Source organism: Pomacea canaliculata, linkage group LG14 (assembly GCF_003073045.1).
Source record: "Pomacea canaliculata isolate SZHN2017 linkage group LG14, ASM307304v1, whole genome shotgun sequence".
In the NCBI taxonomy this organism is placed as follows: Eukaryota; Metazoa; Mollusca; class Gastropoda; order Architaenioglossa; family Ampullariidae; genus Pomacea; species Pomacea canaliculata.
The window spans coordinates 18,345,710-18,371,908 of record NC_037603.1 but is presented as its reverse complement, the minus strand read 5'-3'; the positions used below and the strand labels follow the sequence as shown (position 1 = coordinate 18,371,908).

Genomic DNA, 26,199 nt, shown 5'->3' with positions numbered 1-26,199 from the left:
TGCTCTGTTAATGTTGATATAACTTAATATTATTAGACTGTTGTGCAATTAAGGTCTTTTGAGCGAGTTCCTCTTGCTCTTTTCTGTCAGATGTGCATTACATCCAGTCAGATTCAGTGGACACAGGATGTCACTAAAGCTCTAACATCAACTAAAGAGCGTGGTGATAAAAGACCTCTCAAGAGTTTGAAGAAGAAGCAGGTAAAAGAACTCGTAGCCCTTTTCTTCTGACACCAACCATAGATCTCTTACATGTTTAACATAAAGACATTACTTTGTTGCTCCCTCAGCATGAATATAAATGCCCTTTAGATTCTTATCCACCGAGTATAACACGATTCACATACCAGTTCCATTCTCACATTTACCTTGTTCATCCATTCAAAGTCATGTCAAGGCTGAGATCGGGCAGGTATGGTTTGAAAATATTTTGTTCTGCTCTGTTAGCGTCTTTAAAATTACTTTGCTCATCAAACACTTTTCCTTAAAATCCTCTGGTCTGCAAACACGTTACTGCCTCCAAACATTAGTTAAGTGTCTTTTTGAAAGTATATAGACCTGCTGAGACTGGAGTTCTGATGGATAAAGAACTTGTGCAGAAATGAAGATGGCAATGTCTTGTTATTATGTGTGCTATTGTTGTTTTAAAACATGATTAAGAGGGTAAGTTATTGTCAATGGCCGACTCGTTTTGTGTCCTTAGGTGGCTATGCTGAACAAATTTTCTGAAGCCATTAGAGGAAACTTGGCCAAACTCCAGCGTTCCAAGGTAGTTGCCCTGGTTACCATCGAGGTCCATGCCCGTGACATCATTGAGAAACTAATCAAAACAGGGTGCAATGATGTGAATGCTTTTGACTGGCTTAGTCAGCTGCGTGTTTACTGGGACAAGGTTAGTGCAATTTTTCCTGTTTTGTGTATGTCTTCTTCTATGTTAAAAATAGACATTGTGATTGGTTTTGCTATCTGGTTGAATCTCTTTGTCATCTCATGTATTCTAGGGAGGGATGTTCTGTTGTAAAAAACATGGCTAAATATAATATTATAAATAGCATCATTTGGAAGTATGAGACCTGTCTTAAATAACCTTTATGAACTGCAGGATTACGATGACTGTGTAGTGAAGCAGACCAATACCCAGTTCCAGTATGGCTATGAATATCTGGGCAACTCAGGTCGTCTGGTTATAACACCACTGACTGACCGCTGCTACATGACTTTGACAACAGCACTGCACCTGCACAGAGGGGGCAGTCCCAAGGGTCCTGCCGGGACAGGCAAGACAGAAACCACCAAAGATCTTGGCAAAGCCCTGGGAATGTATGTCATTGTTGTCAACTGCTCTGAGGGTCTGGACTACAAGTCCATGGGGCGCATGTTCTCTGGACTTGCCCAGGTATGTTATTGATTGAATTGATCAATCATGTAGGAAAGAAAAAGAAAAAATGGTTACATTTAACATCATTTTAGAAAAAAATATTAGTCGTCAAAGTGTTTTAGGAAAATCATTACATGACTAAACATTTTACAATTTTTCTCTTCTTAATAGTTGCATTCAAAGGTTGTTCCACTAAATGGTAATTACTATATTTGAAGCACACCCAGTTAGACCTTTAGATGATGACAATGTATCGTCTACATGTTGTCCTGCATGGATTACTTCATGCAAGCTGTTTAATCTGCAGACAGGAGCTTGGGGATGTTTTGATGAGTTCAACCGCATCAACATCGAGGTTTTGTCCGTAGTGGCCCAGCAGATTCTGTCCATTCTCAGTGCACTGGCTGCCAACTCTGAGCGCTTTGTATTTGAAGGCCGTGAAATTGACCTTGTATGGTCATGTGGTATCTTCATCACAATGAACCCTGGTATGAGAGCTCTCTTGTGTTCTTTGGTTAGCTTTGACTGTAAAGTGATAATGGTGCTGGCTTTGGCCATGGTTTACACTCATACAAGGCTCTTGCAGCCAAATTCTCACCTTGGCATAGTAGTGTAAGTCACGATGAGCAAAATGAAAAATAAGATTTTATTACCTCTGGCATGTCAATCAACACTGGACTAGATGTCAAACTCTGGGGATCAGCCATTGATATGTATAACTGCAGATCGAGGTTGCAGCCTTCACAGGACAGAGGTTAAAAGACACAACCCATGTTTTGAATGCAAATAAGAGAATTTCCTTGTATACTTCTGGATTTAAATTATGCATTTCAACCTCAGATTTTATCTTCTCCTCCTAATCACTCTTTGAGATTTTGTTTTTCTTCAAATCAGGCTATGCCGGTCGCACAGAACTGCCTGACAACCTGAAATCCATGTTCCGACCTATTGCCATGGTGGTGCCTGACTCAAACCTTATTGCTGAGATCATCCTCTTTGCTGAGGGTTTTGGAAACACCAAGGTTGTCAAAGTCTTTTATTCTAGAAAGGAAGATTGTTCTTTGTCAGACACCAAGCTATATTGTGATTATATGTGAATTGAATATTGACCTATTCATAAAATAATATAAAACTCTCTGAATACTGACTTGTTAATAAATTAATATTATACTATCTGAATATTGACTTGTTCATAAAATAATAAAAGTGGTTCAACCCACGTAGTAATTGAGTTAATTCAGGAGGAGAGGGTCAAATCAGGTTACTCCTAGAGATGCTCAGGGCTTTACAGTTTTACAAAAAATTCTGAACCCTAGTAGAACTTGCAATTAATCCTTTTTTTCAGCATGAGAACACTCAAGGTTAATGTCACACATAAGTGGACAAGTGGTTAACTGTTCTTATTGAATGATTCTGTGCAACAAAACACTCATGCTTGAGAACTGCACTTTCAGCTTCTAGCCAAGAAGGTCTTCACCCTGTACTCATTGGCCATGCAGCAACTGTCAAAACAAGACCACTATGATTTTGGACTGCGTGCTCTGGTGTCTGTGCTGCGGTACGCTGGGAAGAAGAAACGCAGCAATCCAAACATGTCCGATGAAGAAGTAAGCAAATTTTTGTCTTAAATTTAAATCTCCTGACACCACCAATATTAATTATATGAATATGTATATTGTGATAGGGGAAAAAAGATGTAATGAAAGCCAGTTGCTATAAAGTGTGCAATGGTTGATGGTAAATATTCTTTCTCTGACAGATCCTCCTGCTCTCCATGAAAGACATGAACATAGCAAAGCTGACTTCGGTGGATCTGCCGCTGTTCAATGCCATTATGTCTGATCTGTTTCCAGGTGTTGAGACACCTCTGATTGACTACTCTAAGGTTGGCCATATGCCCTTTCGTTTTTTTTTTAAACAAATCTTGCAGCTTTACATTAGGACAATATTGCTGTAATCATATCCTGTCATTACATGTCATCTACATTATTAAAATAAAATTTACCCCAATATGCCCCATGAATACACTTCATCCTATTGCAGTTGAAGGGCGCCATTGAGCTGGAGCTAAAAGGTCATAGGATGCAGGTCAACCCACATGCCATCACCAAAGTAATTCAACTGTATGAGACAAAGACTTCTCGCCATTCTGTGATGATTGTGGGCAACACACAGTCTGCCAAAACCGTTACCTGGAGAGTACTGCAGGCCTCAATGACGCGCCTGAACCGTGATGGTGATACCAACTACCAGCAAGTCAAGGTGATGCATGCATGGTTGTTAAGTAGCATTCTCAATGTTATGTCTAAAGCTCTTGGTACTTAGAGCATACTAAAGTGTTCAGAAAGTCTGATATGTTACTTGCTCTGAGTTACAACAAGTTTAGTTTAGTTTATTCCTTGTTACTCCTCGAGGAGCATAGGGCCTCAAGTTACAATAATGTTCTGATATTTTCTATGTTCGAGATCACGAGGATTCTATTTGAAAGGGTTGTAATGTGGTCTGAATGGTTCCTTTTCTCACTCACTTGTAGGACTACCCCTTGAACCCTAAAGCTTTGTCCCTTGGAGAACTCTATGGAGAATTTGACCTCAACACAAATGAATGGACTGATGGAGTATTATCCAGTGTCATGCGACAGACATGTGCAGGTACACTCATGACTCATTACACAGAACCCAGCCACTGATAAAGTTATCCAATATCTTAATCAATACTTCTTTTTGTAGAGGTTTAGTTTGTATCAGTTCTTGTGTATGCATTGTCCCCTTAGAAGAGGCAGACTAAATTTGTTGATAGCATGACTCATGTCTTGGCCATGACTCCATTTCAGATGAGAAGCCAGATGAGAAGTGGCTGGTCTTTGATGGTCCTGTGGACACTCTTTGGATTGAAAGCATGAACTCTGTCATGGATGACAACAAAATTCTGACCCTTATTAATGGAGAGCGAATTGCCATGCCTGAACAGGTGTCCCTTCTCTTTGAGGTAGAGGATCTGGCAGTGGCCTCCCCTGCCACTGTCTCACGTTGTGGCATGGTTTACAATGACTACAGTGATCTTGGATGGGAGCCGTTTGTCACTTGCTGGCTGGAGACCAAGCAGAAGGAGAAGGTGGTCTCTATTTTTCTTTCACATTTTTTGTAAATATTTTAACTATCATCTAAGAGCAATTACAAATACTTCTAAAAATATCCGCTTTATTGACATTCACATCTGTGAGTTTCTTGTGTAATATTTTACATAAGTCTGTTACAAGAGGATCTGTTTCAAATCTTTACAGTCCAATAATCATTTACACTTTAGATATTCTTTCAGCATTTAAATAACCCTGAGTATTTCTTATCAGAACTTCTCACAATATCTTCTATTCTCATTAACATTACCTAACAAATTAAAAAATATCTTTAAATGAAGGGTTTTTAAAATTCGTATGCTTTTGTCCAAGCTGAAATTTTTTTATTTGAGTAATGATATGAAGCAGTTTGATATAACTTTGAAAGAAATCATTTAATGTGCAATTGTAATTGTGTTTACAGGGCTTAGTCGATGAGCTGAAGCGATTGTTTGACAAGTTTCTGATCAAGATTCTCAACTTCAAGCGAGCTAACTGCAAGGAGCTTGTTCCCATTGCAGAACTGAATGGAGTTACCTCCCTGTGCAAGCTTTTTGATTCTCTGGGCACTGTTGAGAATGGGGTATGAAGATTAAATCACACATGATAGGTCTTAATATTGGCACCATCGTCATTGGTAGCTACAGGACAGATAATATCCAATATATTTTATCTCCAGATGACAATGTAATACAATCTCCTTATTAAGACCTTCCTTATTATGATCCCTGTTAGTTACAAGTCGTACATGTTTCACAGACATATTTTACCATACACATTTAACCTTTATTAACAACTACGTCCCAAACCCATTTTACGCCCATACAGTTTGTGCTCTTTTAAGACCTTTTTGCAGAAGTACATTCTAAAAATAGACTGCTTCTGGCCGATTTTATGCAGAAGTCAAGTTAAAATAAATTGGGTAAATTTTGAAGAGAATGCTTCATCTGGGTCACCAGTCATGACTGTCTCCCCACCCACTATTTCAATGTTGTCTCTTTACCAGCACACATCAATATCACTTTATTTACAATCTTATGTCATGTGTTTACAAAAATCCACTTCTTCTGACCAACTGTTTGTGCTTTACTTAGACTTTTTGGGCAGAGATTATGTTCAAAAGTATCAATAGTAAATTTGAAGAGAGTGTCTTTGTCTGCCATGGTACACATTTATTTATCGATTATTCTGCAAATTATTGCCTGGATAATTAGTTCTTCTATGGATTTTAGCAAGTCTTAATAGGAAGGTTTTACCGGTTTATATTAGTCCTCTGTATAATGGAAAGTAGTGCTACATGTATCTGGTGCACATTCTGCAGAGTTTTTAAATTAGCAGAATGTTAACTCAAAAGAACATAAAGTCTCTTCCACTGTATGTTCTTTTGTTTTCTGTATTATATTTCTGTTGGTTTCATGTTCAAAGATGAGTTTACCTTAGTTCCCTTCATTTGGCTAGTTGGTAGGGGAAGCAGCAGCTTACATCACTGTCCACTTTGTGAAATGGTTGATAGTAATTAAGTACTGCATGCAATTACAGGTGGACCCTGCTGACACAGAGAACTTTAGCCGCATGGTGGAACTATGGTTCCAGTTCTGCATGATCTGGTCCATCTGCTGCTCAGTGGATGAGGATAGCCGCAAGAAGATAGACAACTACATTCGTGAGACAGAAGGAACCTTCCCCAACAAAGATACCATCTATGAGTACTATGTGGATCCCAAGAACAAAACATGGGTCCACTGGGAGGAAAAACTGAAGGGAGGTTGGAAGTATAACCCAGCGTAAGTCAAAGACAACAGTCTCCACAGACTTTGTTTTATCTGAGACACTGAATCTTGATATAACTTTGGGGAGTGGAGAAAAGATGGCAGTTCCTTGGCTTTGTGAAATCTGCTGTGCTCTCTTCATGTAATGTTTTGTGACTGTACTGTCTGCAAGATGGCTGCTGTTGTGTTTAATTAGGAACATGTTTAATCAGTTACTGGTGCAGGTGAATATCTTCATTTGATTCTGCTGAGCACATTTTGGTGCTTCATGTGTTTGACCCAAGTTTTACCAGTCTTTGCAATGAGCGGATCAGCAGCTTTGTTTGCACTTTTACTGTGTGTCTGTGTGTTCACTTGTCCGTCAACACTTTTTCTGTATCTTTGGATCTCTCAGTGGTTACTGGTTTGCCATCATCATTATCTTTGTGCACCCAGGAGGAGAAGTCTTAGAGGTGACTTGGTATGGTGATTGAAGAAGTTTCATGTTGATCACCATCAGTACTAAAAGAAGCTCATTCCTTTCACCATCCATCATGAATTGATGGCATCACTGTCATTTCTAGTGATTCTTTTGACAGTTACTCTTCTTTTTGTGCCCATCACCAAACACCAAGAATAAGCTAAAACACTTTTCATAGCACCTTAAAATTTGGTATGTCTGCTTTGCCAGTTGTCGCAATTTAACTAACCAAGACTACTTGAATTATAAGAAGCAGGCATTAAAAATAAATTTAGAAATTTGAAAAAAACTGTTTTGAATTGTTTGTGTCTTTCTTTGGTGGAAGAGGTTTTACTTTCATGTTTATTTATAAGCTAATGTGTAGTGATGGACTTAACGAATATTATCTTCTAAAAGTTTGCTGTAAAAATTATAGTGTAGAAGGGTTGTATGTTCCTAATAACAGCGGTTTCTCTTCTGCAGCCTACCCTTCTTTAAGCAGATTGTACCAACTGTGGACATGGTTCGCTACCAGTTCCTCATGTCCACTCTGATTGGCTCTGAAAAGCCAGTCATGCTAGTCGGTCCTGTGGGTACAGGCAAGACATCTGTGGCTGAGAACACACTGGGCAAGCTAGACCGCAAGAATTACAGTGTCCTATGTGTCAACATGTCAGCTCAGGTAGAGACAGTAAAAACAATTGATAGTGTCATCTGCTTATTTTAACAATTTTAACACAATAAAGACAAGATACTCATGCACTGCTTCTACATCTGAAAAGCATGACTCTGCGGAAAAGATTCATACTTTCCAGTAGGAAGGGTTACTAAATGTAGCATTTCATAGTGCCATTGTTGTGTTAAAAAGTTGACATTTTGTAGTGTTTTTTATAGCACTTTTTCAACGGTGTACAGGAGTGAGTGTGCCTAGTGCCTGTTGAATAGGTGCCTTATAAATGCTGAATATTATTATTAGAAATAAAGTGGCAACAAATTTGATTACTGATTAAATTAACATGTGTTAATGTATAAAATGGGAACTTTATTCCTTTGATATTGGCCTCAGACAACATCCAACAATGTTCAAGACATCATTGAGAGCCGAGTGGAGAAGCGCACCAAAGGGGTGTATGTCCCTGTTGGGGGCAAGAAACTCATCACCTTCATGGATGACTTCAACATGCCAGCCAAGGACACGTTTGGTTCACAGCCACCTCTGGAGTTAATACGTCTGTGGATAGATTACAGCTTTTGGTACGACAGGCAGAAGCAGACAGTCAAGAAGATTCAGGTAGGTGTTTGTGAGTTGTATTATTGTTGGCCATAGTTGTTTATTTAAGAGGAAGACTTGTGAAGTCAGAGCAGATTTTATGTATCTTAATAGACAATGCATGAAGTATACTGTCACCTCTCCTTCACTACCTCACCTTCCCGAGCTCTTTAATAGGTCTAGGCTCAGCAGCTCCATCAGATATGGGAACTCTAACAAATTAAATGGGTACCACTCATCTATCCACTTCTCCATGTGTGAAAAAGAGTGTGTACAATATTGTCTGCATATATGCTACAAAAATAAATGTGAGCAAACATTTTTACTAAATCCTGATGGTACAAATTTGCCACCCTCAACATGTTGGCTGTGATGTAGACAACTTCGCTAGAAGCATCAAAGAAGTGCTACTATCAACAGCCAGAGAGACTCTAGGGAGATGCTAGAGATTCTCTGGGTCACAAATGATGTGATTTGGTGACCAAAGGAGGGCCTTGAAATAAAAGAGGAAGAACAACCCTGAACACTGTTCTAATTATTCCACAGGGCATGCTTCTGGTGGCAGCTATGGGGCCTCCTGGTGGTGGGCGCATGGTCATCTCTCGCCGCTTGCAGAGCCGTTTCAACCTTATCAACATGACCTTTCCACAAGTAGGTTTTAGGGTTCTTGTTGCCTTAGCAGTCACTATACCTTCTAAACTGTGTTACATTTACGTAGTTGATATGAAGAATCTTATAGTTAATAAAATTCACTTGAATAAAATATTCAATTAGTTTTTGATTTTTGAAAAGTACTCTTTTTGCAGATTTGTAGTGGCAGAAAATTTTAAGTGATTAGAATCCGACATCTGTGGCTGCTTCTCAAATTTTTTTCATCGCACCTTATTCTGTTTTAAAGGAGTCCCAGATCAAACGAATATTTGGCAGTATGATCAACCAGAAACTGCAAGACTTTGAAGAAGAAGTAAAGCCCATTGGAGACATCATGACTCAAGCCACAATAGAGCTGTACACAGCTGTTGTCCAGCGTTTCCTGCCAACACCCACAAAAATCCACTATCTTTTCAACCTGCGTGACATCTCTCGGGTAAACTCTTCTTGGAGAATGTGTGTAGAAAGCTATCTTAAGGGTAAACAGTGTTAACCATTCCTGGGAGTAATCAAAATACTGATATCTTACTGCCATTCATTCAATATGCAGGTTGTTGTAGAATTCACAGTTGTGGCAGAGTTTCTCTCTTTTTAAATCAGAGGTATCCTTAAGATAAATTTTTCCTTGTATGTTCACTTGGATTTGACAGTATTTGCTTACAGTATGAACTGTTCATCATAGCATTATCAAAAAGATATTGAGTTACTCCCCTGGCTTCCATTGTTTTGTGAGCTTGTGTTTGGCGCAAATCAAACGCATAACACAGTGTATTGATAAAGAGAATGTCTAGGGTTTAACAATTTGTTCTGTGCTGTTATCAGGTGTTCCAAGGTTTACTGAGGGCTCACAAGAACTATCATGACACAAGACACGCAATGACACGACTCTGGATACATGAATGTTTTCGGCAAGTTGTGTTCTGTTTTGACTCTGCACATAGAAGCACTGCTAGCAAGAGTTTAACTCAAAAGTTTCAGGGGGGCATTACTCTTGATCATTATGGATTACAATAATAAAATTCCTCCTTCAACATGACATATGAGATGGAGAGGACCACACAGTAAGGTGAAAGTAGATGGTGAAGAGTTTACAAAAGAACATCTCATGAAATCTTGCAACAGGAAGACATTTGAATCTGTGTTGAAAAAAGATTTTTTCTTTTTACAGAGTCTTTTCAGATCGCCTGATTGATGACAAGGACTATGAGATGTTTGTAGGAATCTTGACTGAAAAGCTAGGGGTCCTTTTTGATCAGACCTTTCATAACATCTGCCCAAACAAGCAGCCTCCAATCTTTGGTAATGCTGTTATTTGCTGTATTTTTGTTTTTATTTCTGGCCCAAAATGATTTTGTATTGAAAGCTGGTTGGTGTTTTTTTCTCCAGAGAGTCATTTGTGGTGAAATGTTCAAAGATCAACAGAAATCTGGTCAAGAAAGTAGTCTAGATTATTAGTGCAAAAATGGTCCTGAGCAGACATGCAGGGACAGTCTCGCAGTACATTTTGTTCTTTTTGTGTTGCAGGGGACTACATTCATGCAGAAAATATCTATGAGGACATCACTGATGGTGCTGCCTTGAAAAAACACATGCAGGACATGCTGGAAGAGTACAACAGTACCCCTGGTGTTGTCTCCATGGACCTTGTGCTCTTTAGAGATGCTATCGAACATGGTGTGTGTCGCCATGTGCATATATCATTCCAGTCATGTTTCAGCTTGTTATATAGTGTGTCTGCAAGTTCTTAGTATTTTGGGAATGTGCATGAGAAAGTTGCAGTGATCTTCAGGTTGTTGCGATCAATTTTTTAAGATGCTACTCAGACTACAGCACAGTTATTATAAATACATCAAGGTCCTTTGAGCATATCTTCAGTGATTATACTATAAATAATATTAATATTTACTTTCAACTGCCTCCTCAGTTTTTGAGAGCTCTTCACAATTTGAGATTTACTAAACTGCACATAATTTCATAACTTTAAGTGATGCTTGTTCTGATTATAACGTCTAAAGATAATTTTTATCCATATTATGACAATATAATATTTGTTCAGATTAAAACACTATTGTTTAATGCTGTTTTGAAGTTTCTAAGATTGTTCGAGTCATCCGGCAGCCCCGTGGTAATATGTTGCTGGTGGGTATTGGAGGCAGTGGTCGACAGAGTCTGACCCGTCTGGCAGCCCACATTTGTGAATACAGCACTTTCCAGATTGAAGTGACTAAGCACTACCGCAAAGTAGAGTTCCGTGATGGTGAGCTTGCTTTCAGTTCATTTTAGATGCTTGTAATGAAAGAAATAATGATTTCCAGGCAATGTTTTTTGCATGTCATTTGGCTTTGAAAAGGTTGATCTTTTAAATTAGCACAGTTTTGAATGTCATCATATATTGACAGATTTGTAATTTATCTTCATATATTTTATATTTGCTGTCAGACCTGAAGAGATATAAGACAAAGTTATTCTTCCGCTTGTGTATTCCTTTCAGATCTGAAGAAGCTGTACTTCCAAGCTGGTGTTGAGAACAAACCCACTGTCTTTCTCTTTAATGACATCCAGGTTGTTGAAGAAGGCTTTCTTGAAGATATCAACAACATTCTCAGCAGTGGGGAGGTGCCAAACTTGTACAAACCTGATGAATTTGAAGAGGTGAGAGATATTTTGAATCTTTGCAAGTCACTAACGTGACAAAGCTTATGTTTCATTAATTTGTAACAAAAATCTAAACTGATGGAGTTAAAGGCAACATTTATCAATTTTATAATTATGGTGGAGATGTCATACCTGCTTTGATTTTGTGTGTCTGAAAAATGCTGTTGCCTGTCAAATTCTAAAGTTGGTATTGCAGTGACGTTGTTGGTGTTGATGTTGTCAGTGTTGTTGACAGACATTTTACATTTGCTTCCTTTTTGCAAAACAGGTGCGCAATGCCTTGTCTGATGAAGTGAAGAAAGAAGGGATTGATGACAATCCTCAGTCAGTGTTCACCTTTCTGATTGACCGTGTGCGTGCAAACCTTCATGTTGTACTGTGTATGAGTCCAGTTGGGGAGGCCTTCAGGTTGGTATCATCTGCCTGTTGTAAATCTATAGCGTTATTTAGAGCGAAGGTCTTCTAGTTTGTGTCAGTAGGCACTGTTGCCAATCAACAGCATTTTTTATAGAGGGGAATAGAGGGTGAGAATGTTTGAGTTTTAAGGTGACTTTGCCATCTACACTTCTGTTGTGAACATCAATCTTATCTTGGCAGTAATTTATAAAAAGATTTTGTACTGGGTGTCTCATGCAAGAACTGTTCTTGGTGTTGAGTTCATTATCAGAAGGAGAAAATGTTGCCTTATGCAGAATATTTCACTGTTGTATAAATTATTTCCCCATATATACTTCATTGGAGTGCCTGAATGTAAAGACTGTATTACAGCTAAACACTGCAAGGATCATGATGACCAAGATATTGCTCCATTTTCATGGCAAAGGAAGAAATTAATTAGCCTTCCAGTGCATGAAAATGTTACATCATTCCCAGACCAATGCTTTGCCTAACCTCCATTGCTTTTACCAGACTAATGCTTTGTCCTGACTTTCATTGCTTTTATCAAATTCTTTTCTTCATTGTTGTTTTGGCAGCCGCTTTTTTGACCAGTTTCATCGACAGTTCAGGTTTCTGTATCTTTAGTGTCATTCTTTCACTTACTGTCAGGTGCACATCCAGAGACCACACTTTTCAAGAAATATTTATTTGTGTATAGTATGTTAAGTCACAGACAGATAGCCTAATATCATAGTGGGAGAATTCATATTAGAATATGTGACTGCAATGTGCATGGTACATCTTTCTTGATCTCTAAAAAGGTAAGTGCATTAATTCACGACAGAGTAAATTGGTGCACTTGTGTAGGCATTTTGTAATGTTTTACTTTTGATCGTATTTGTGAACTTATCAAGTTAAATAACTTTAGCAGTAAGTTGTTTCGTGCACTTATACCAGCATGCATCTGGTCCTTTTCATGTCTTATTAATTTGATTCATTGACATATACATATATATATATATGTGTGTGCTTTTGTGAATCACTATCTCTGTATCATAAAAGCAAAAGTTTATTGATGTGCTGAGAAAATACAGGTTTGACTGTTGTCGTGTGTTGCTGTGTGAGAGATATCTTGTGCATATTGAATATATTTCAAAGTTGTGCTGATACACTGTTATACTGTTACAGAAAACACAATATGTTATTCACTGACAGTAATTGTACCGTTCGACATTTTAGGAAGCATCTAGCATATGAAAATTGGGAAATATTATTTATAGGAGCAATAAAATGGTTGTGTATTTGTACACCTCTACACTATTCAATCCATTTAAGCTTCCTAAACTATCCGTTATTTTATTTGTTTGCTCACATATAAATATGCACATGAATGTGGGCATGTGCACTCACATTGACACACAAATGCATTATATATGCTCACTCATAAGATGTTGGGCTGTTCCTTCTCAATTTCATCATTTGTGTCTTGTGATGTTGATTTGAAGAGTATGAATGCTGAATTATTTACAACATCAAAATATTATGCCAATTTTTAAATATGATTTTGAACTGATTTGTATTATGGAGTTTCATTATGCAGTCAAATAACTCTGATATTTATGGTGAGCAACCCCTTCTTATCATAACTCTTTGTATGATGGATGTACTTTTTATTTGTGCAAAACTTTTGCTATTACAGATGGTATAATGCTATTACAGGCAGACATTGAAGCACCATACTAAACCTAAACAGTTGATCTTTGCAGGAACCGCATCCGTATGTACCCTGCTTTGGTCAACTGCACCACAATTGACTGGTTCACAGAGTGGCGCTGGATGCTTTGCTGGAAGTAGCTGACAAGTACCTCAATGAGATGACACTTGGCAGTGAAGAAGAGGTGTGTTTGAATTTTCATCTTATTTGTTTTTTTTATTTTGCAGCCCTTTCCATACTTTTTCCAGTCATTTTTTATTCTTAATATAATTTAATATCAAATCTAAAGTATTATGACATATGTATCTTAGGATTACATATTCATTGAGTCATTAGAAATGAACAAGTATTTTCTGAGAAATATGAACTTTGTATGACCATTTAGTTCTTTGTAACACATGCAGTCTTGCTAAGTACTAGATTTTACCTAGATGGACATTATTATTATTATGGCCATCTTTATTTGTATTTCCACACCACATAACTGTTCTTGTTGTATATTGCAGACTGTGGAAGTGCACAGTTGGTTAGTGTAGGAATAGAAACAGCATGCTGCCTTTATTGAGATTCCCTTCTTGTTTGTTTTGGGTCTTTTTAAAATGTTTGTAGTTGTTTAATTTTTTTTAAATACAATCATAAACCTTTGGTAACAGCTCAGGAAAACCTGATTTTCCATTTCAGTATGTTGGGGGTGATGGCTTTCCTTTCCAAAATTTAATTTATGTTGAATAATGAGATTTGCTTTACATGTTAGTAATCCTTTACAGCAATAGCATTTCTGTACTATGATCTTTTAAGCAGCATATTTGAAAAGTATGACAAAAATAGACCTCCCTCAAAATCAATGAAACCTAGAGGTTGGGCTACTTGTTATTTGGTATTACATGTACCTGTTAATGGCGTTCTGACCATGTTCTTTTAACCCCATGGGCTAGAAATTCCCATCATTCTCCAGAAATGACTATATAAATACTTCATGTTACCTCTGGCTATCCCACTCTCAGATTATCCTTGCAGGCTGTCTTCATGGACTAGGTCTTTTTACAATACAATACAACTTTATTAATCTACAAGAGTAATTCCAGATAGTGCTCATACTAGCAATGTATAGAGATAAATACATACATATACATGTTGAAATAATTGCTCTCTCATGCACTGCACACACACACACACACACGTACACGCAGGCCCGTTCTTAGCCCCCGCGGGGCCCGAGGCAAAGGGCATGTGCGGGGCCCTCACGCCACGATCACACGGTTTTAGTTGGGATCTAAAGTCACTTTTTTCCTCAGGGATATCTCGTCTTTTATCATTGACAGCACGCTGCATACACATTACAACATAAGCCTACGATTAATTTATTTGTAACGTTCGTCAATAGGTTACAATCAAAAGCGCGGGGCCCCTTGAAGCGCGGGGCCCTAGGCAGATGCCTCGTCCGCCTGCCCCTAAGCATGGCCCTGCGTACACGTATGCATTCCCAGCAACAGTAGATACAGTTGATGACCTTAGGTCACCTCAGGCTAGTACAAGATCAGGGCCAGTAGAGTTGATCAAGTAAATCGCTTAGCTTTGTGCATTTTCTTAGGACTACATGGTGCTATTGATATAATGCATTATAATGAGTTATAATGCTTTAACGAGGAGCATGCAAGATTTTGAGTTTGGTTCACAAAATGTTTGGCTGCATTCATATCCTGATCTTGCTTTTTATTTCAGTAGTTTTGGTTTTTGTTCTTATTATTAAGTGAAAGTCAAGTAAATTTAGAGCATGGTGAATTTGTGTTTTAGTCTTTATAGTTATGACGAGATCTTTAAAATAACTTAAACTCTTTTGTGTAAACTGTTTATAATTTTTAGCTCTAAACAAGGAGAGAAATGTCATTTCGGCGCTCAGTCAATAACTGAAGTATAGGTCCACAAACTCATGGGTGTTACCATTGACAACAACTTATCGTGGTCCCAACATATTTCCACCACAAGTAAAAACATCTCCAAGAAAGTCTACCAGCTGTCCAGAATCAAACATTTCCTTGACACTCACACAAGAAAACTTTACTATATCACCCACATCCATCAGTCATTGACTATGCTCTACCCTCTGGGACTCCGCTAGTGGATCCTCCATGACCTCTAGCTAGTGTTCAGAGGCGAGCAATCAAAGCCGTCCTGCTAAAACCGAAATTAGACCACGTGACTTCACCTCTCTAGGCGTCCTTCCTCTTAAAACAGACTCAAATTTAACAAATGCATTTTCATGTATAAAATACTGACGGGTAAATTATCGCCCAGACTCTCTTCCTATTTTCCTCCAATAACTCTAGAACCTTCCCAAACTGAATATCCCTTTCCTAACTAGACCTCTTCAAATCAAGTCTGCAATTTTCAGGAGTGCGCTATGGAACAGCCTCCCTCTCCATCTCAAACAATTGCACTCCCTGACCTGCTTTCGACGCCACCTATCTCAATACGTTCAAGATATATAGATAAGCCCTCTAATTCTACCAACTCCAGGTGACCTTGTGAATATATGCTAATCTCTTCTTTAACCATCACCTTGTACATATCCACCCTTCTCTGTGCTTATTATCTTTTTATATTTAATGCTTAATTAATTCATTTATATAGTTAATTTCCTTCCCTGAAAAGGGCGAGGGCTAAGTGGAAAAAAGCGCTCAGTTGCTTATTTTACCCCTTGTAAATAAAGAATTGTCATTGTCATTGTCATTACTTTTACAGGACAAACACAAGCCATCACTTGCCAAGATCTTCAGCATCATGCATAAATCTGTCTCAGACTTCTCCAAACGCATGCTCAATGAAATGCGGCGCTACAATTATGTCACACCTACTAACTATCTGGAGCTGGTGTCTGGATACAAAAAGTGGGTTCTCACCAAGAAATGCATATCTTTTTTGCATCAGAGAATTGAAGTTCTTATTTTATGTTTGCACAACTTTTTTTTATGTCATATATGACTACATTTCATATCTTGTTCAGAAAACGTTAATGAACAAATTCACTAAATAGAACAGGATTGAAACAGAATAATAATTTTATAGCTGTATATGCCTTTATGTCCAGTCCAAGTTTTCTGCCAGGGCTAGCTCATTTGTGGTATTCTCTTCCCTGAATATGACAGAATTAGATTGTGCAATTTCAAGTACCAGACCATTCTTATATACTTATGTCACTGGAACCTAATTTGTTAATCTGCCAACTGTTAATGTGCACAGGCTGCTGTATGAGAAGAAAAAGGAGCTGGGCGATGCAGCTGATAAGCTCCGCAATGGTCTGAGCAAAATTGATGACACACGTGAGAAGGTGCAGAAAATGTCAGTAGAGTTGGAGGATGCTAAGACCAAGGTGGCCCAGTTTCAGAAGCAGTGTGATGACTACCTACTCATCCTTGTGCAGCAGAAACGGGATGCTGATGAGCAGCAGAAGGTGAGTGTTCACCAGGATGCTCCCGTACTTTGTATTCTCAGATTCATATACAGCATACTGTGCATAGGAGAAGAATTCAGAGCATTCATGTGCAAGCAGCTCAGAGTTATGTCTCCTAAAGACCTTTTAAATTTATGGACCTTTTATAGAAGATTAGGTAACAAAAAATTTCATCAGATTTTTGTAGGTTTGCAGAAGAGCCACTGGAAAAGTCTGTATTTTCCAGATTTTTAAAGCTAATTGTTAACAAGTGAGGAGGAAGGGACTGGGCCAAACTGTTAATTAAAAATTTTAATTTATTTTGTTGCTGTGATTTTTTTAATTTAAAAGAGTATTTTGTATAAATTTCTTGCAGTCTGTAGCTCAGAAGAGTGAGCGCATTGCAGATGAAGAGACTAAGTGTCAGCATATGGCTGACCTTGCCCAAAATGACCTCAATGAAGCACTTCCTGCACTCCAGGAAGCCATTTCGGTAGGTGCTTTTTGGATCTGTGAGATTTTGTTTTCCTTTATTTTTTTTTCATATCTTTAATACTGTGGCATAGTACATTCCAAAGGTTTGGAATTATGGTATTTAGTACAAGTCATATGTTAAAAACATTTTGAGATAAACTTTCTAACCAACACCCTTTATCTGATCCATTGAGTGGAATAATTGAAAGGAGTGGTTAGGAAAAGATAAACTGGCATTGCTGTGAATGTTTAATGGTGGAACCTGGTAATGTTTTGTTCAAGGCAAACTTGAGGCTTTCTTGAAGTGATGATGATGACCACTGTAGTTACTGAAGGTATTCATGAAAGTGGGAATCTTAAAGCCATCCTTTAAGATGGGACAGTGAAGCTGTCAAAATTATGAGCGGAGATTTAATAATGTCAGAAGCATGGTTATGGAAGCCCTAATGAAATATTTGCACATACTTGGTCTGACATAGGCTCTTGAGTCCCTGAACAAAAAGGACATGACAGAAATCAGATCTTATGGTCGTCCACCAGCACTAGTTGAGAAGGTGATGGAAGCTGTGATGATTTTGAGAGGATCTGAACCCACCTGGGCTGAGGCCAAGAAACAGCTGAGTGAGTACCATCTGTGTTATCCACTTCATCTTTATGGAAATTGTATGTTTTATTTTTCTTTCCCTACTTTTTCAGTATACAATCCAGAAACTTGACTCTTACAGCATTTAATAAATGATAAAGAATGCTAAAGAATTAGAGTGAACGAAGCTTCTCAACAGTGGTCTTAATTCTTATTTACTCTGGAAGCTATAATTTTATGGGTGAAAGTAAGAGCTATTTTCTTCCACATATGCAGAAGTCTTAGTGCTAAAAATAATGCTCTGTCTTGTTAGAACATGTGCACCAATAACTGTATTTAATATAAAAGCATTGACTATTCCAACATGCAGCTGAATGTTTTCATTCTTCATGCCACAGGTGATGGAAATTTCCTCAAACAGCTATTCAACTTTGACAAAGACAATATAACAGACCGTGTCTTGAAGAAGATTGGTCAGTACTGTACACAGTCAGATTTCCAGCCTGAAATCATTGGTCGAGTGTCGGTGGCTGCCAAGTCTTTGTGTATGTGGGTACGAGCCATGGAGGTGTATGGGCGCATCTACCGTGTGGTGGAGCCCAAGCGCCAGCGCCTGAATGCGGCGCAGTCACAGCTTAAAGAGAAACAGGATGCTCTTTCAGATGCCAAGGCCAAGCTTGCTGAAGTGTGTTCTTTTTAACACTTCTCCAACAATATTTTTATGCTGATAATTTTGAAAAGACACACAAGAATTTATATATGTATATACCAGATTATTTTTTCTTATCAAAAGGGGTATAGCCCATTACCACTATTCTAAAATATTTCAGATACATTTTTTTAAGGGATCATGTTTTTTTAATGTATGTTCCTCTCAAAAAAAATCTTGACAAGATCCAAAATTCATCATCAACATTATCTAAAGTAGCATCAGCAATATTCCCAATTAGCAAGTCAAAGCTGGCTCTACTAAGCCATGTTTGTTTTGTTTTCTGTTTACTAGGTTGAGGCTAAGATGGTCGAGTTGAAGAAGCAGTATGATGAGAAGCAGGCACAGAAGGAAGAGCTGAAGCGGCGGGCAGAGCACACAGAGCTCATGCTGGACCGTGCCTCCAAGCTAGTGTCGGGTCTGGCAGGGGAACGTATTCGCTGGCAAGAAACCGTGAAGGTTATTATTAAAAAAAAAAGCATCGCTCAAACTGCCTTATACATTAAATACATTATTATTCATTGTGTGTTTTCTGCATGTATGCATAGAAATGGTAGCAATAAGCTGATTTGTGTGGGACAATGTTAAACAATGAAGAGAAACCTGGATTTTCTTGAGTCAGACAAGTGTTTCTTTGTTCAGTCTAATAATGTTAAACTGCACTATTTTTATTTTCTTTTTTCTTCTTTATTATGAAAGATTAGAAAGATGAGCACCTGACTTGCCTTATACTGCTGCATTGTTGAGCATTCATTGATATTGGTGATCATTTCTTTGTCAGGATCTGGAAGAGAAGATAGGATACTTGCCAGGTGACTGTCTGATAGCAGCTGCTTTCCTGTCATACATGGGACCATTCTTGTCTAACTACAGAGAGGACATTGTCCAGAAAGTATGGATGGCAGAAGTAAGGATGACCAGCTTGATTTTTTCACCACTTAGACAAGATCAAGGAGACATCACACTTTTTGCTGAAACTACTTTCAGCATAAATGTCTGGAAGCATTTAGATACATAGATAAGTAGAAACATAGACATAGGCTCACTTCTTCAGATCTTCAGGCGTGCAAGCAGGTACACTTCTCTCTGAAGGCTTTGTAATTCATTTTGCTTCATTAAATGGAATTTTTTGGGTGTTGAAGGGACTGAATTAATCACGGCTTTCTTTGTCTTCAGAAATTCCCGTGAGATAACAGCAGCACAATTTTCTCAGAATAAATGTTTTTGAATTGTCCAATGCAGGTCCGCAAACTGAGTGTACCATGTGCACCCAACTTCAATTTCTGTGACTTCATGGCTAAACCCACGGTGGTACGAGACTGGAACATTCAGGGCCTTCCCAGTGACAGTTTTTCCACTGAGAACGGTGTTATCGTGACCCGAGGCTCCCGCTGGCCCTTGATGGTTGACCCACAGGGACAAGCCATTAAGTGGATCAAAAATATGGAGGCATCAAAGGTTAAACAAAAGTGCTAATGTCTGGAGAATGAATGAATTTATTTATTTTGAGTAGAAGAACACAAGTGTTTTTTGAAGGTCTTGAGATTAGAATCAGTTATTGGCATATGATATTTAAGGGTACAGGATGGGGAAGAAAGGGACCATGACACAGGAGTTTTGGAACCCGTCACATTAGAACTTTATTTTTACTATGTAAGTTTTTATGTATGGTAGTGGCGCCTTCTTTGCCTTTAAAATGTGTATTTTAAGGTTTCAATAACTTTGTAAATGGGGAAAAGTACCTTTAATTTCAAATTTATTCTTTCAGAATATTCTGACTTAGTCAATGACTAGGCATGAGCTTGCAATGGAAATTAAATCAGGTTTAGTTGGTTTGAGGAAGACAGATAACTGAGTGTATCTCAAATGTGTCCATTCCCAACACATCTTCTGTTTGTAACAGGGTTTGAAGGTGATTGATCTACAGCAGACAGACTACATGCGGACACTAGAGACAGCCATCCAGTTTGGCTTGCCAGTCTTGCTACAGAATGTACAGGAGCGCCTTGACCCATCCCTTGACCCTATTCTCACGAAGTCACTTATCAAGATTGGTCAGTGTTTACAGAATGGTGGTAATAGCAGTGGCAGTGGTGGGCTTAGTATAAAGCTATTTGGTTGTGAAAACTAGCACAGAACATAAGGAAATATATGGGTCATTCTGATGATATGCTTCTGATCTTTGCCATCTTTGTTGTGAAGATTAATTGATATGAATACATAACTCTGTGAAATGTAGATCTTGCATTGATGCTAAAGCTGTGTAGTCATGCAATATTTTTGTCATGTGGCACTTGCAGGTGGTGCATACATGATTAGACTTGGAGACAAAGAGGTTGAGTACAACACTGACTTCCGCTTCTACATCACCACCAAACTGTCCAACCCACACTACACACCTGAGACCTCCACAAAAACCACCATCGTTAACTTCGCTGTAAAGGAGCAAGGTCAGTTCTGTGACAGCAGAAGCGCGGATGTATTCATCATTTGGTTGACCTGATATTTAAAAAAATAAATCAGATTTGAATTTCCTCAGATTTACTTACCATTGTTTTTTAGTTTTGATTTATTCTTAGTATATATGTGTGCACGATTGTTACATACTTGAGCTTTCAGTTTAGTGTGCTGTTAGATGTTAGTAATATTGATGGGAAGTGTCAGCAATAACTTCCATATCCATGGGTGAATGTGAAGGTTATTGTTGTGATTTAACCTATGTCACAATTTACTCAGAAGGCTTGGCTTGCATAGAGATAACCTTTCTATTACAGTCTATTTTTTGTTAACAGGTCTTGAAGCACAACTACTGGGTATAGTAGTGCGAAAGGAACGGCCAGAACTAGAAGAGCAGAAAGACAATCTGGTCCGCAGCATTGCTGCTGGGAAGAAGAAACTGAACGAATGCGAAGATGAGATTTTGAGGTTGGTTGTCAATGACTGTAGTTTGGTGTATGTTTTAGTGTGATTTTGTTATTACCGTATGATACAACCACCAAAATATATTGAGTACATGTATATACTGGCCATCATTTGAGTGTTTGACACATACAGATTTTAAAATAAATTGTTCCAATACAACTAGTCTTTAAAATAAGCATTTTGTGATGTAATTTAGGTAATTCTTTCATCTGTTTTTTTTTTCAATAGTATCCTGAAATTTGAAATGAAGATCACTGTCTTTTTAACTCACCACTTTGTGCAAGAAATATTTTCATACAGAATTCTGAATTGTTTGAAAAAAATTACCTAATGCAATTCATTGCAGCATGTTCCTGGTCTATGATCACATGGCCAGAATAATATCACACTATGCCTTAAGGAGACTTCAGCAATGAGCTACTTATAGTAAAGAACACAACTTTGTGTTTCACTATCATGCTAGATGCAGAAATATTTGGTTGCCTGGGAATTTAGATTTACATCATTTTGGAAATTGCATTGCTCCATGCCTTTCTTTTTTTTTTTCAGGCTGCTGAATGAAACCAAGGGATCCCTACTGGATGATGAGCAGCTGGTGAACACACTGCAGACATCCAAGACCACTTCACAGGAGGTGTCTGAGCAGCTGCAGATATCCGAACAGACAGAGACCAAGATTGATGCAGCCAGAGAGGTTTGTTCTAAATTTTTTTGGACGCATTTCTCATTCTTGATCCAGCAGTCTAAGAGCAGGTGATGTGTATGCTACAGAGCAGTTAATCTACTATCTGTACTAATTGTATAATTACTCCTAGATAATCTACTGTGTACTGATTGTATAATTACTCACATTTCTTTCAATTGAAGAAACATTTTTTCAGTTTGTTATTTGTTAGAGGAAGAACATTTCAGTTAACAATACTGTTGAAACAGATAATAATAATAATAATAATAATAATGATGATGATGATGATGATGATGGTGTTGATTTTTATGATGCTTTTTCCTAATATCAAGGAGGAGCATTTTGCAAAAACAAATACACAATGCACAATAACTGCTAGTGACATCAATTCTGACAGTGAGGAAGTATGGCCATATGGGTGATGACAAAGTAGACAAGAAAATCCATGGAGCACGAGACAAACACGTCATTGGGAGGGCAGTCAACATCATATACAGGCACAGATCTGACATGTAAACTTATAGCAGTGAAGCACAAGGCCTGCAGATAAGAAAATGTGAGCAATGCATGGTCCATAAATAGGAACCAAAAGTTATAGTTGCAGAGAAAAGGACACAGGTAACATTATAAGATGAAAATCCTTGAACAAGATGGGCCAGATGAACATTAGCCTGCAGTGACTGTTAATAGAAGAAATGGTGTACAGGTGGAAATGAAAGGGGCACGGACACAGCAGCAAAAAAGCACAAGGCAACAGGACACCAAAGTTGATGTAAATCCAAAAACAAGACAACAAAGACCAGTAATCTATTTTGCTGTTGTGTGTCTGCAGGGTTATCGTCCATGTGCCCAGAGGGCTTCCATTCTGTTCTTTGTGCTGAATGACATGGGCCGCATTGATCCCATGTACCAGTTTTCACTAGATGCTTACATCGAACTATTTATGCTTTCCATTGAGAAGAGTTCACGAAGTTCTAAACTGGAGGAGCGTATCAACAACCTCAACGACTACCATACATATGCTGTGTACAGGTACGTTACCTTCCATTCTGACTGTGCATGAAGGAATTATCAAACCCACAATATATAACGTAAAGTATCTTTCTTTTCATCTGCTAATAAATGTCTATTCATACTCAAGGTACACTTGCCGTGGTCTCTTTGAACAACATAAGCTGCTTTTCTCCTTCCAAATGTGCGTCAAAATCTTGGAACATGCTGGCAAACTCAATATGGAGGAGTACAACTTCTTTCTTCGGGGAGGCGTGGTAATGTTTCTTGACCTTGCATAATCTTTACTTCCATTTTACCATCAGCAAAGCACATTTTACAAGCTGTGGGCTTTAAGGCTGCTAAGCTTAAATCTTTAATATGTGTTTGGTAAAAGGAGCAGAACAGATATTTTTGAAAGTTTAGTGCTTTACACCAGAAAAACTCATTCTAATTAACATGACGTTGTTCACTCCTTGCTATGCCAGAAGGTTATTTACTGGTTTCTGTTAATGAGTGAGGAGGAGATGCAGGAATCTTCATACTGTATTACCATAAACTTGTGTACATCACCAGTTTAATTCATGAAATGCCATGAAAAAAAAAAATATATATATTCACGTCAAATCTCGCTTCTGCACTACACGCAAAAGCATCAATGATGGTTAGTCCTGGAATGTTCCTGTAATATTTTCTTTCAAATCCTCCCCATCATACAGGTGGTAAAAGCTGTAAGTATGGTTTGCTGGACTGAGTGGTGGCCTTCTGTGAGAAACTTTGGTGCATTTGTCCTGAATTTGGTGTTGTAGAAACTGCTGTCTTTACTTTTTTTGTCCAGTACTGTCAAGTCTAATTAGCAGAATGAGACATTTTTCACCCGTATGTTTGTTTAAGTCAACATAAAACAAGCACAGAAAAGTGGAGAAGGGTAGAAATAAGAAATTGATGAACAAAATTTAGGGTTTAATGAGAAAAATAGAGGGATCAATATGACATTCTACTTGTAATGGCAGATAAATCTGGTAATTTCATACTGTACAGGAAGTTATTTTTAAATATTGGAGTCAGCATACAACTCTATGTTTGTAATTGAGTTAGTGTTACAGCATGATCAAATGTTTGTCTGGTCAATATTATCGTTTTAGTCCTTTTTATTTGCTCTAGATAAGTTTTACTTTAGTGTGACATTGTGATGTTTAGTCTTTGAAACTTTATTTAGATGCCAATAATTTTGTTTAGCTTAGAAGTTTAAAGGTCTGAAAAAGTGTAAAACTCACTGGGTTCCGCTCAAAACAAGATACCAACCACCATGCATAGTAATATCCACACTCTTTATTAACATATGGTCCCATCTGTTCCATTGACAGTGTAAGCATATCCAAGCCCTTACTAACCTAGTCTATCTATTCCTCTTCGTGCATCAGGTTGCACATAAGGCCTCAACCAGAGTCCGTCACCAATGTCGATGGGCTGAAACCCGCTCCAGGTGACCCCATGTCCAGCCCTTTCCTTTCATCTCCAATACTAACCTAGTGTTATGACCTTTTTTTGTGCACAGTGAGATGTGTCATGGGCATGTATCCCAAGAACAAAGGGTTGCTTTTCACCCAGATTTGGGAAAAAAGACTTTTGTTGATTTTAGTTTAGTCAGCATGTACACCTTTGCAGATCTTTATATGTTATGTGTCTAAGATAAAAAAAGGTATAGCTACAGAATAATTATCTTTCTACACATAGTTTCATTGTTTTATTAAAATACTTTTGTAACTTATGTTGGATCCATACCATGATTTCCTGGTTTTAAAATGATTACCAGAGCATGAGACTAACATAGCTGAACATGATGGGTATACTCATTTAATTAGCTGAGCCCTAAAATCTTTGTATTTCCAGTCATTGGAAAAAAATGATGCTTATCCAAGACAAACAGAAGATATTTTTCTAAAAAACAGTTACTGTCATGCAAACATATGCCATGGTAAGGCTGCAGTGGAGGGACTGTATTAGCAGTTTTTGACTGCAGGTAATGGATCGGGAGAATCAAATGGATAACCCTTGCACAGGCTGGCTGTCAGACAGCGCCTGGGATAACATCACAGAGCTAGACAAACTGACAAACTTCCATGGCATCATCACCTCCTTTGAGCAGTATCCACGGGACTGGAGTATTTGGTATACATCAGCCACTCCAGAAACGACTGGTCTTCCAAGTCAGTCCAACACATTTTTTGTTTTTTTCTGTATGTTTAGAATAAATTCTTCCCATAATAATTCCTAGAAGCCAGTCAGTATCACTGATAACCTTTATTAAACGTTCAGAAGCAAATATGATCATATTTTCAGCCCAAGACAGCATGGATCAGGAACAGCAAGAGATATTTTTTCCTTCTTCATACTGTTCTAGATGACATGACTCCCCCCCAACTAGCTACCTCAATTCCAGCTGTTGTGAGAGCTCACTGATTGCCAAGGGCAGGATGGTGAAGGGGAGTGAGTTGGTCAAATTTATGTTTCTCCCTGTTTATTGGTCAGGTCTGACCATCAGGAGTGGATAGCTGGAATTGAGGTAGCTAGTCAGGATAACTTCATTTAGTCATACATCTAGTAAGTACTTGAAGAAAGAAATTTGACCGTCAAATATGGTATTTTTTTAAAGCAGATGTACTTTACTTTCTGTATAGACTGAGCATATAAGGCTGGAATGCATCATCTGACCAATGACTTTGTGTGCAGGTGAGTGGGACAATGCCTGCAACGAGCTACAGCGGATGCTGATTGTCAGGTCTCTGAGACCCGACCGCGTTTCTTTCTGTGTGACAATGTTCATTGTCAACAACCTTGGATCACGGTTTGTTGAGCCCCCTGTGCTTGACATGCAGCAGGTTGTTGAAGACTCCACCACCAAGACACCTCTCATCTTTGTCCTTTCTCCTGGTGTGGTGCGTTGAGTGGCCATTTTTTTGGGAACATTTTCACACATTTGGACATCAGCAGTAAAGACTAAGCCCCCAAATCTAAAATACAACAAACCCTAAAA

General features: G+C 38.2%; 1 protein-coding gene across 1 annotated transcript in view; it reads left to right on the top strand.

Annotated features, from left to right (window-relative positions):
• LOC112554804 (dynein heavy chain 2, axonemal-like) overlaps positions 1 to 26,199 on the top strand; it is a 55,614-nt gene that overhangs the window by 23,264 nt on the left and 6,151 nt on the right. The window contains 40 exon segments of the mRNA XM_025222848.1: positions 91 to 201; positions 704 to 892; positions 1,103 to 1,396; positions 1,686 to 1,866; positions 2,273 to 2,400; positions 2,833 to 2,985; positions 3,138 to 3,263; positions 3,422 to 3,640; positions 3,912 to 4,029; positions 4,212 to 4,492; positions 4,918 to 5,076; positions 6,033 to 6,277; positions 7,185 to 7,383; positions 7,768 to 7,992; positions 8,518 to 8,622; positions 8,870 to 9,058; positions 9,445 to 9,530; positions 9,791 to 9,921; positions 10,147 to 10,296; positions 10,712 to 10,879; positions 11,114 to 11,274; positions 11,546 to 11,685; positions 13,422 to 13,486; positions 13,489 to 13,553; positions 16,112 to 16,257; positions 16,610 to 16,820; positions 17,176 to 17,292; positions 17,753 to 17,894; positions 18,255 to 18,541; positions 18,860 to 19,024; positions 19,347 to 19,472; positions 19,808 to 20,023; positions 20,469 to 20,619; positions 20,866 to 21,015; positions 21,358 to 21,490; positions 22,037 to 22,181; positions 23,005 to 23,204; positions 23,314 to 23,440; positions 25,186 to 25,372; positions 25,896 to 26,101. Coding sequence (XP_025078633.1) covers positions 91 to 201; positions 704 to 892; positions 1,103 to 1,396; positions 1,686 to 1,866; positions 2,273 to 2,400; positions 2,833 to 2,985; positions 3,138 to 3,263; positions 3,422 to 3,640; positions 3,912 to 4,029; positions 4,212 to 4,492; positions 4,918 to 5,076; positions 6,033 to 6,277; positions 7,185 to 7,383; positions 7,768 to 7,992; positions 8,518 to 8,622; positions 8,870 to 9,058; positions 9,445 to 9,530; positions 9,791 to 9,921; positions 10,147 to 10,296; positions 10,712 to 10,879; positions 11,114 to 11,274; positions 11,546 to 11,685; positions 13,422 to 13,486; positions 13,489 to 13,553; positions 16,112 to 16,257; positions 16,610 to 16,820; positions 17,176 to 17,292; positions 17,753 to 17,894; positions 18,255 to 18,541; positions 18,860 to 19,024; positions 19,347 to 19,472; positions 19,808 to 20,023; positions 20,469 to 20,619; positions 20,866 to 21,015; positions 21,358 to 21,490; positions 22,037 to 22,181; positions 23,005 to 23,204; positions 23,314 to 23,440; positions 25,186 to 25,372; positions 25,896 to 26,101 — 6,597 coding nt within the window.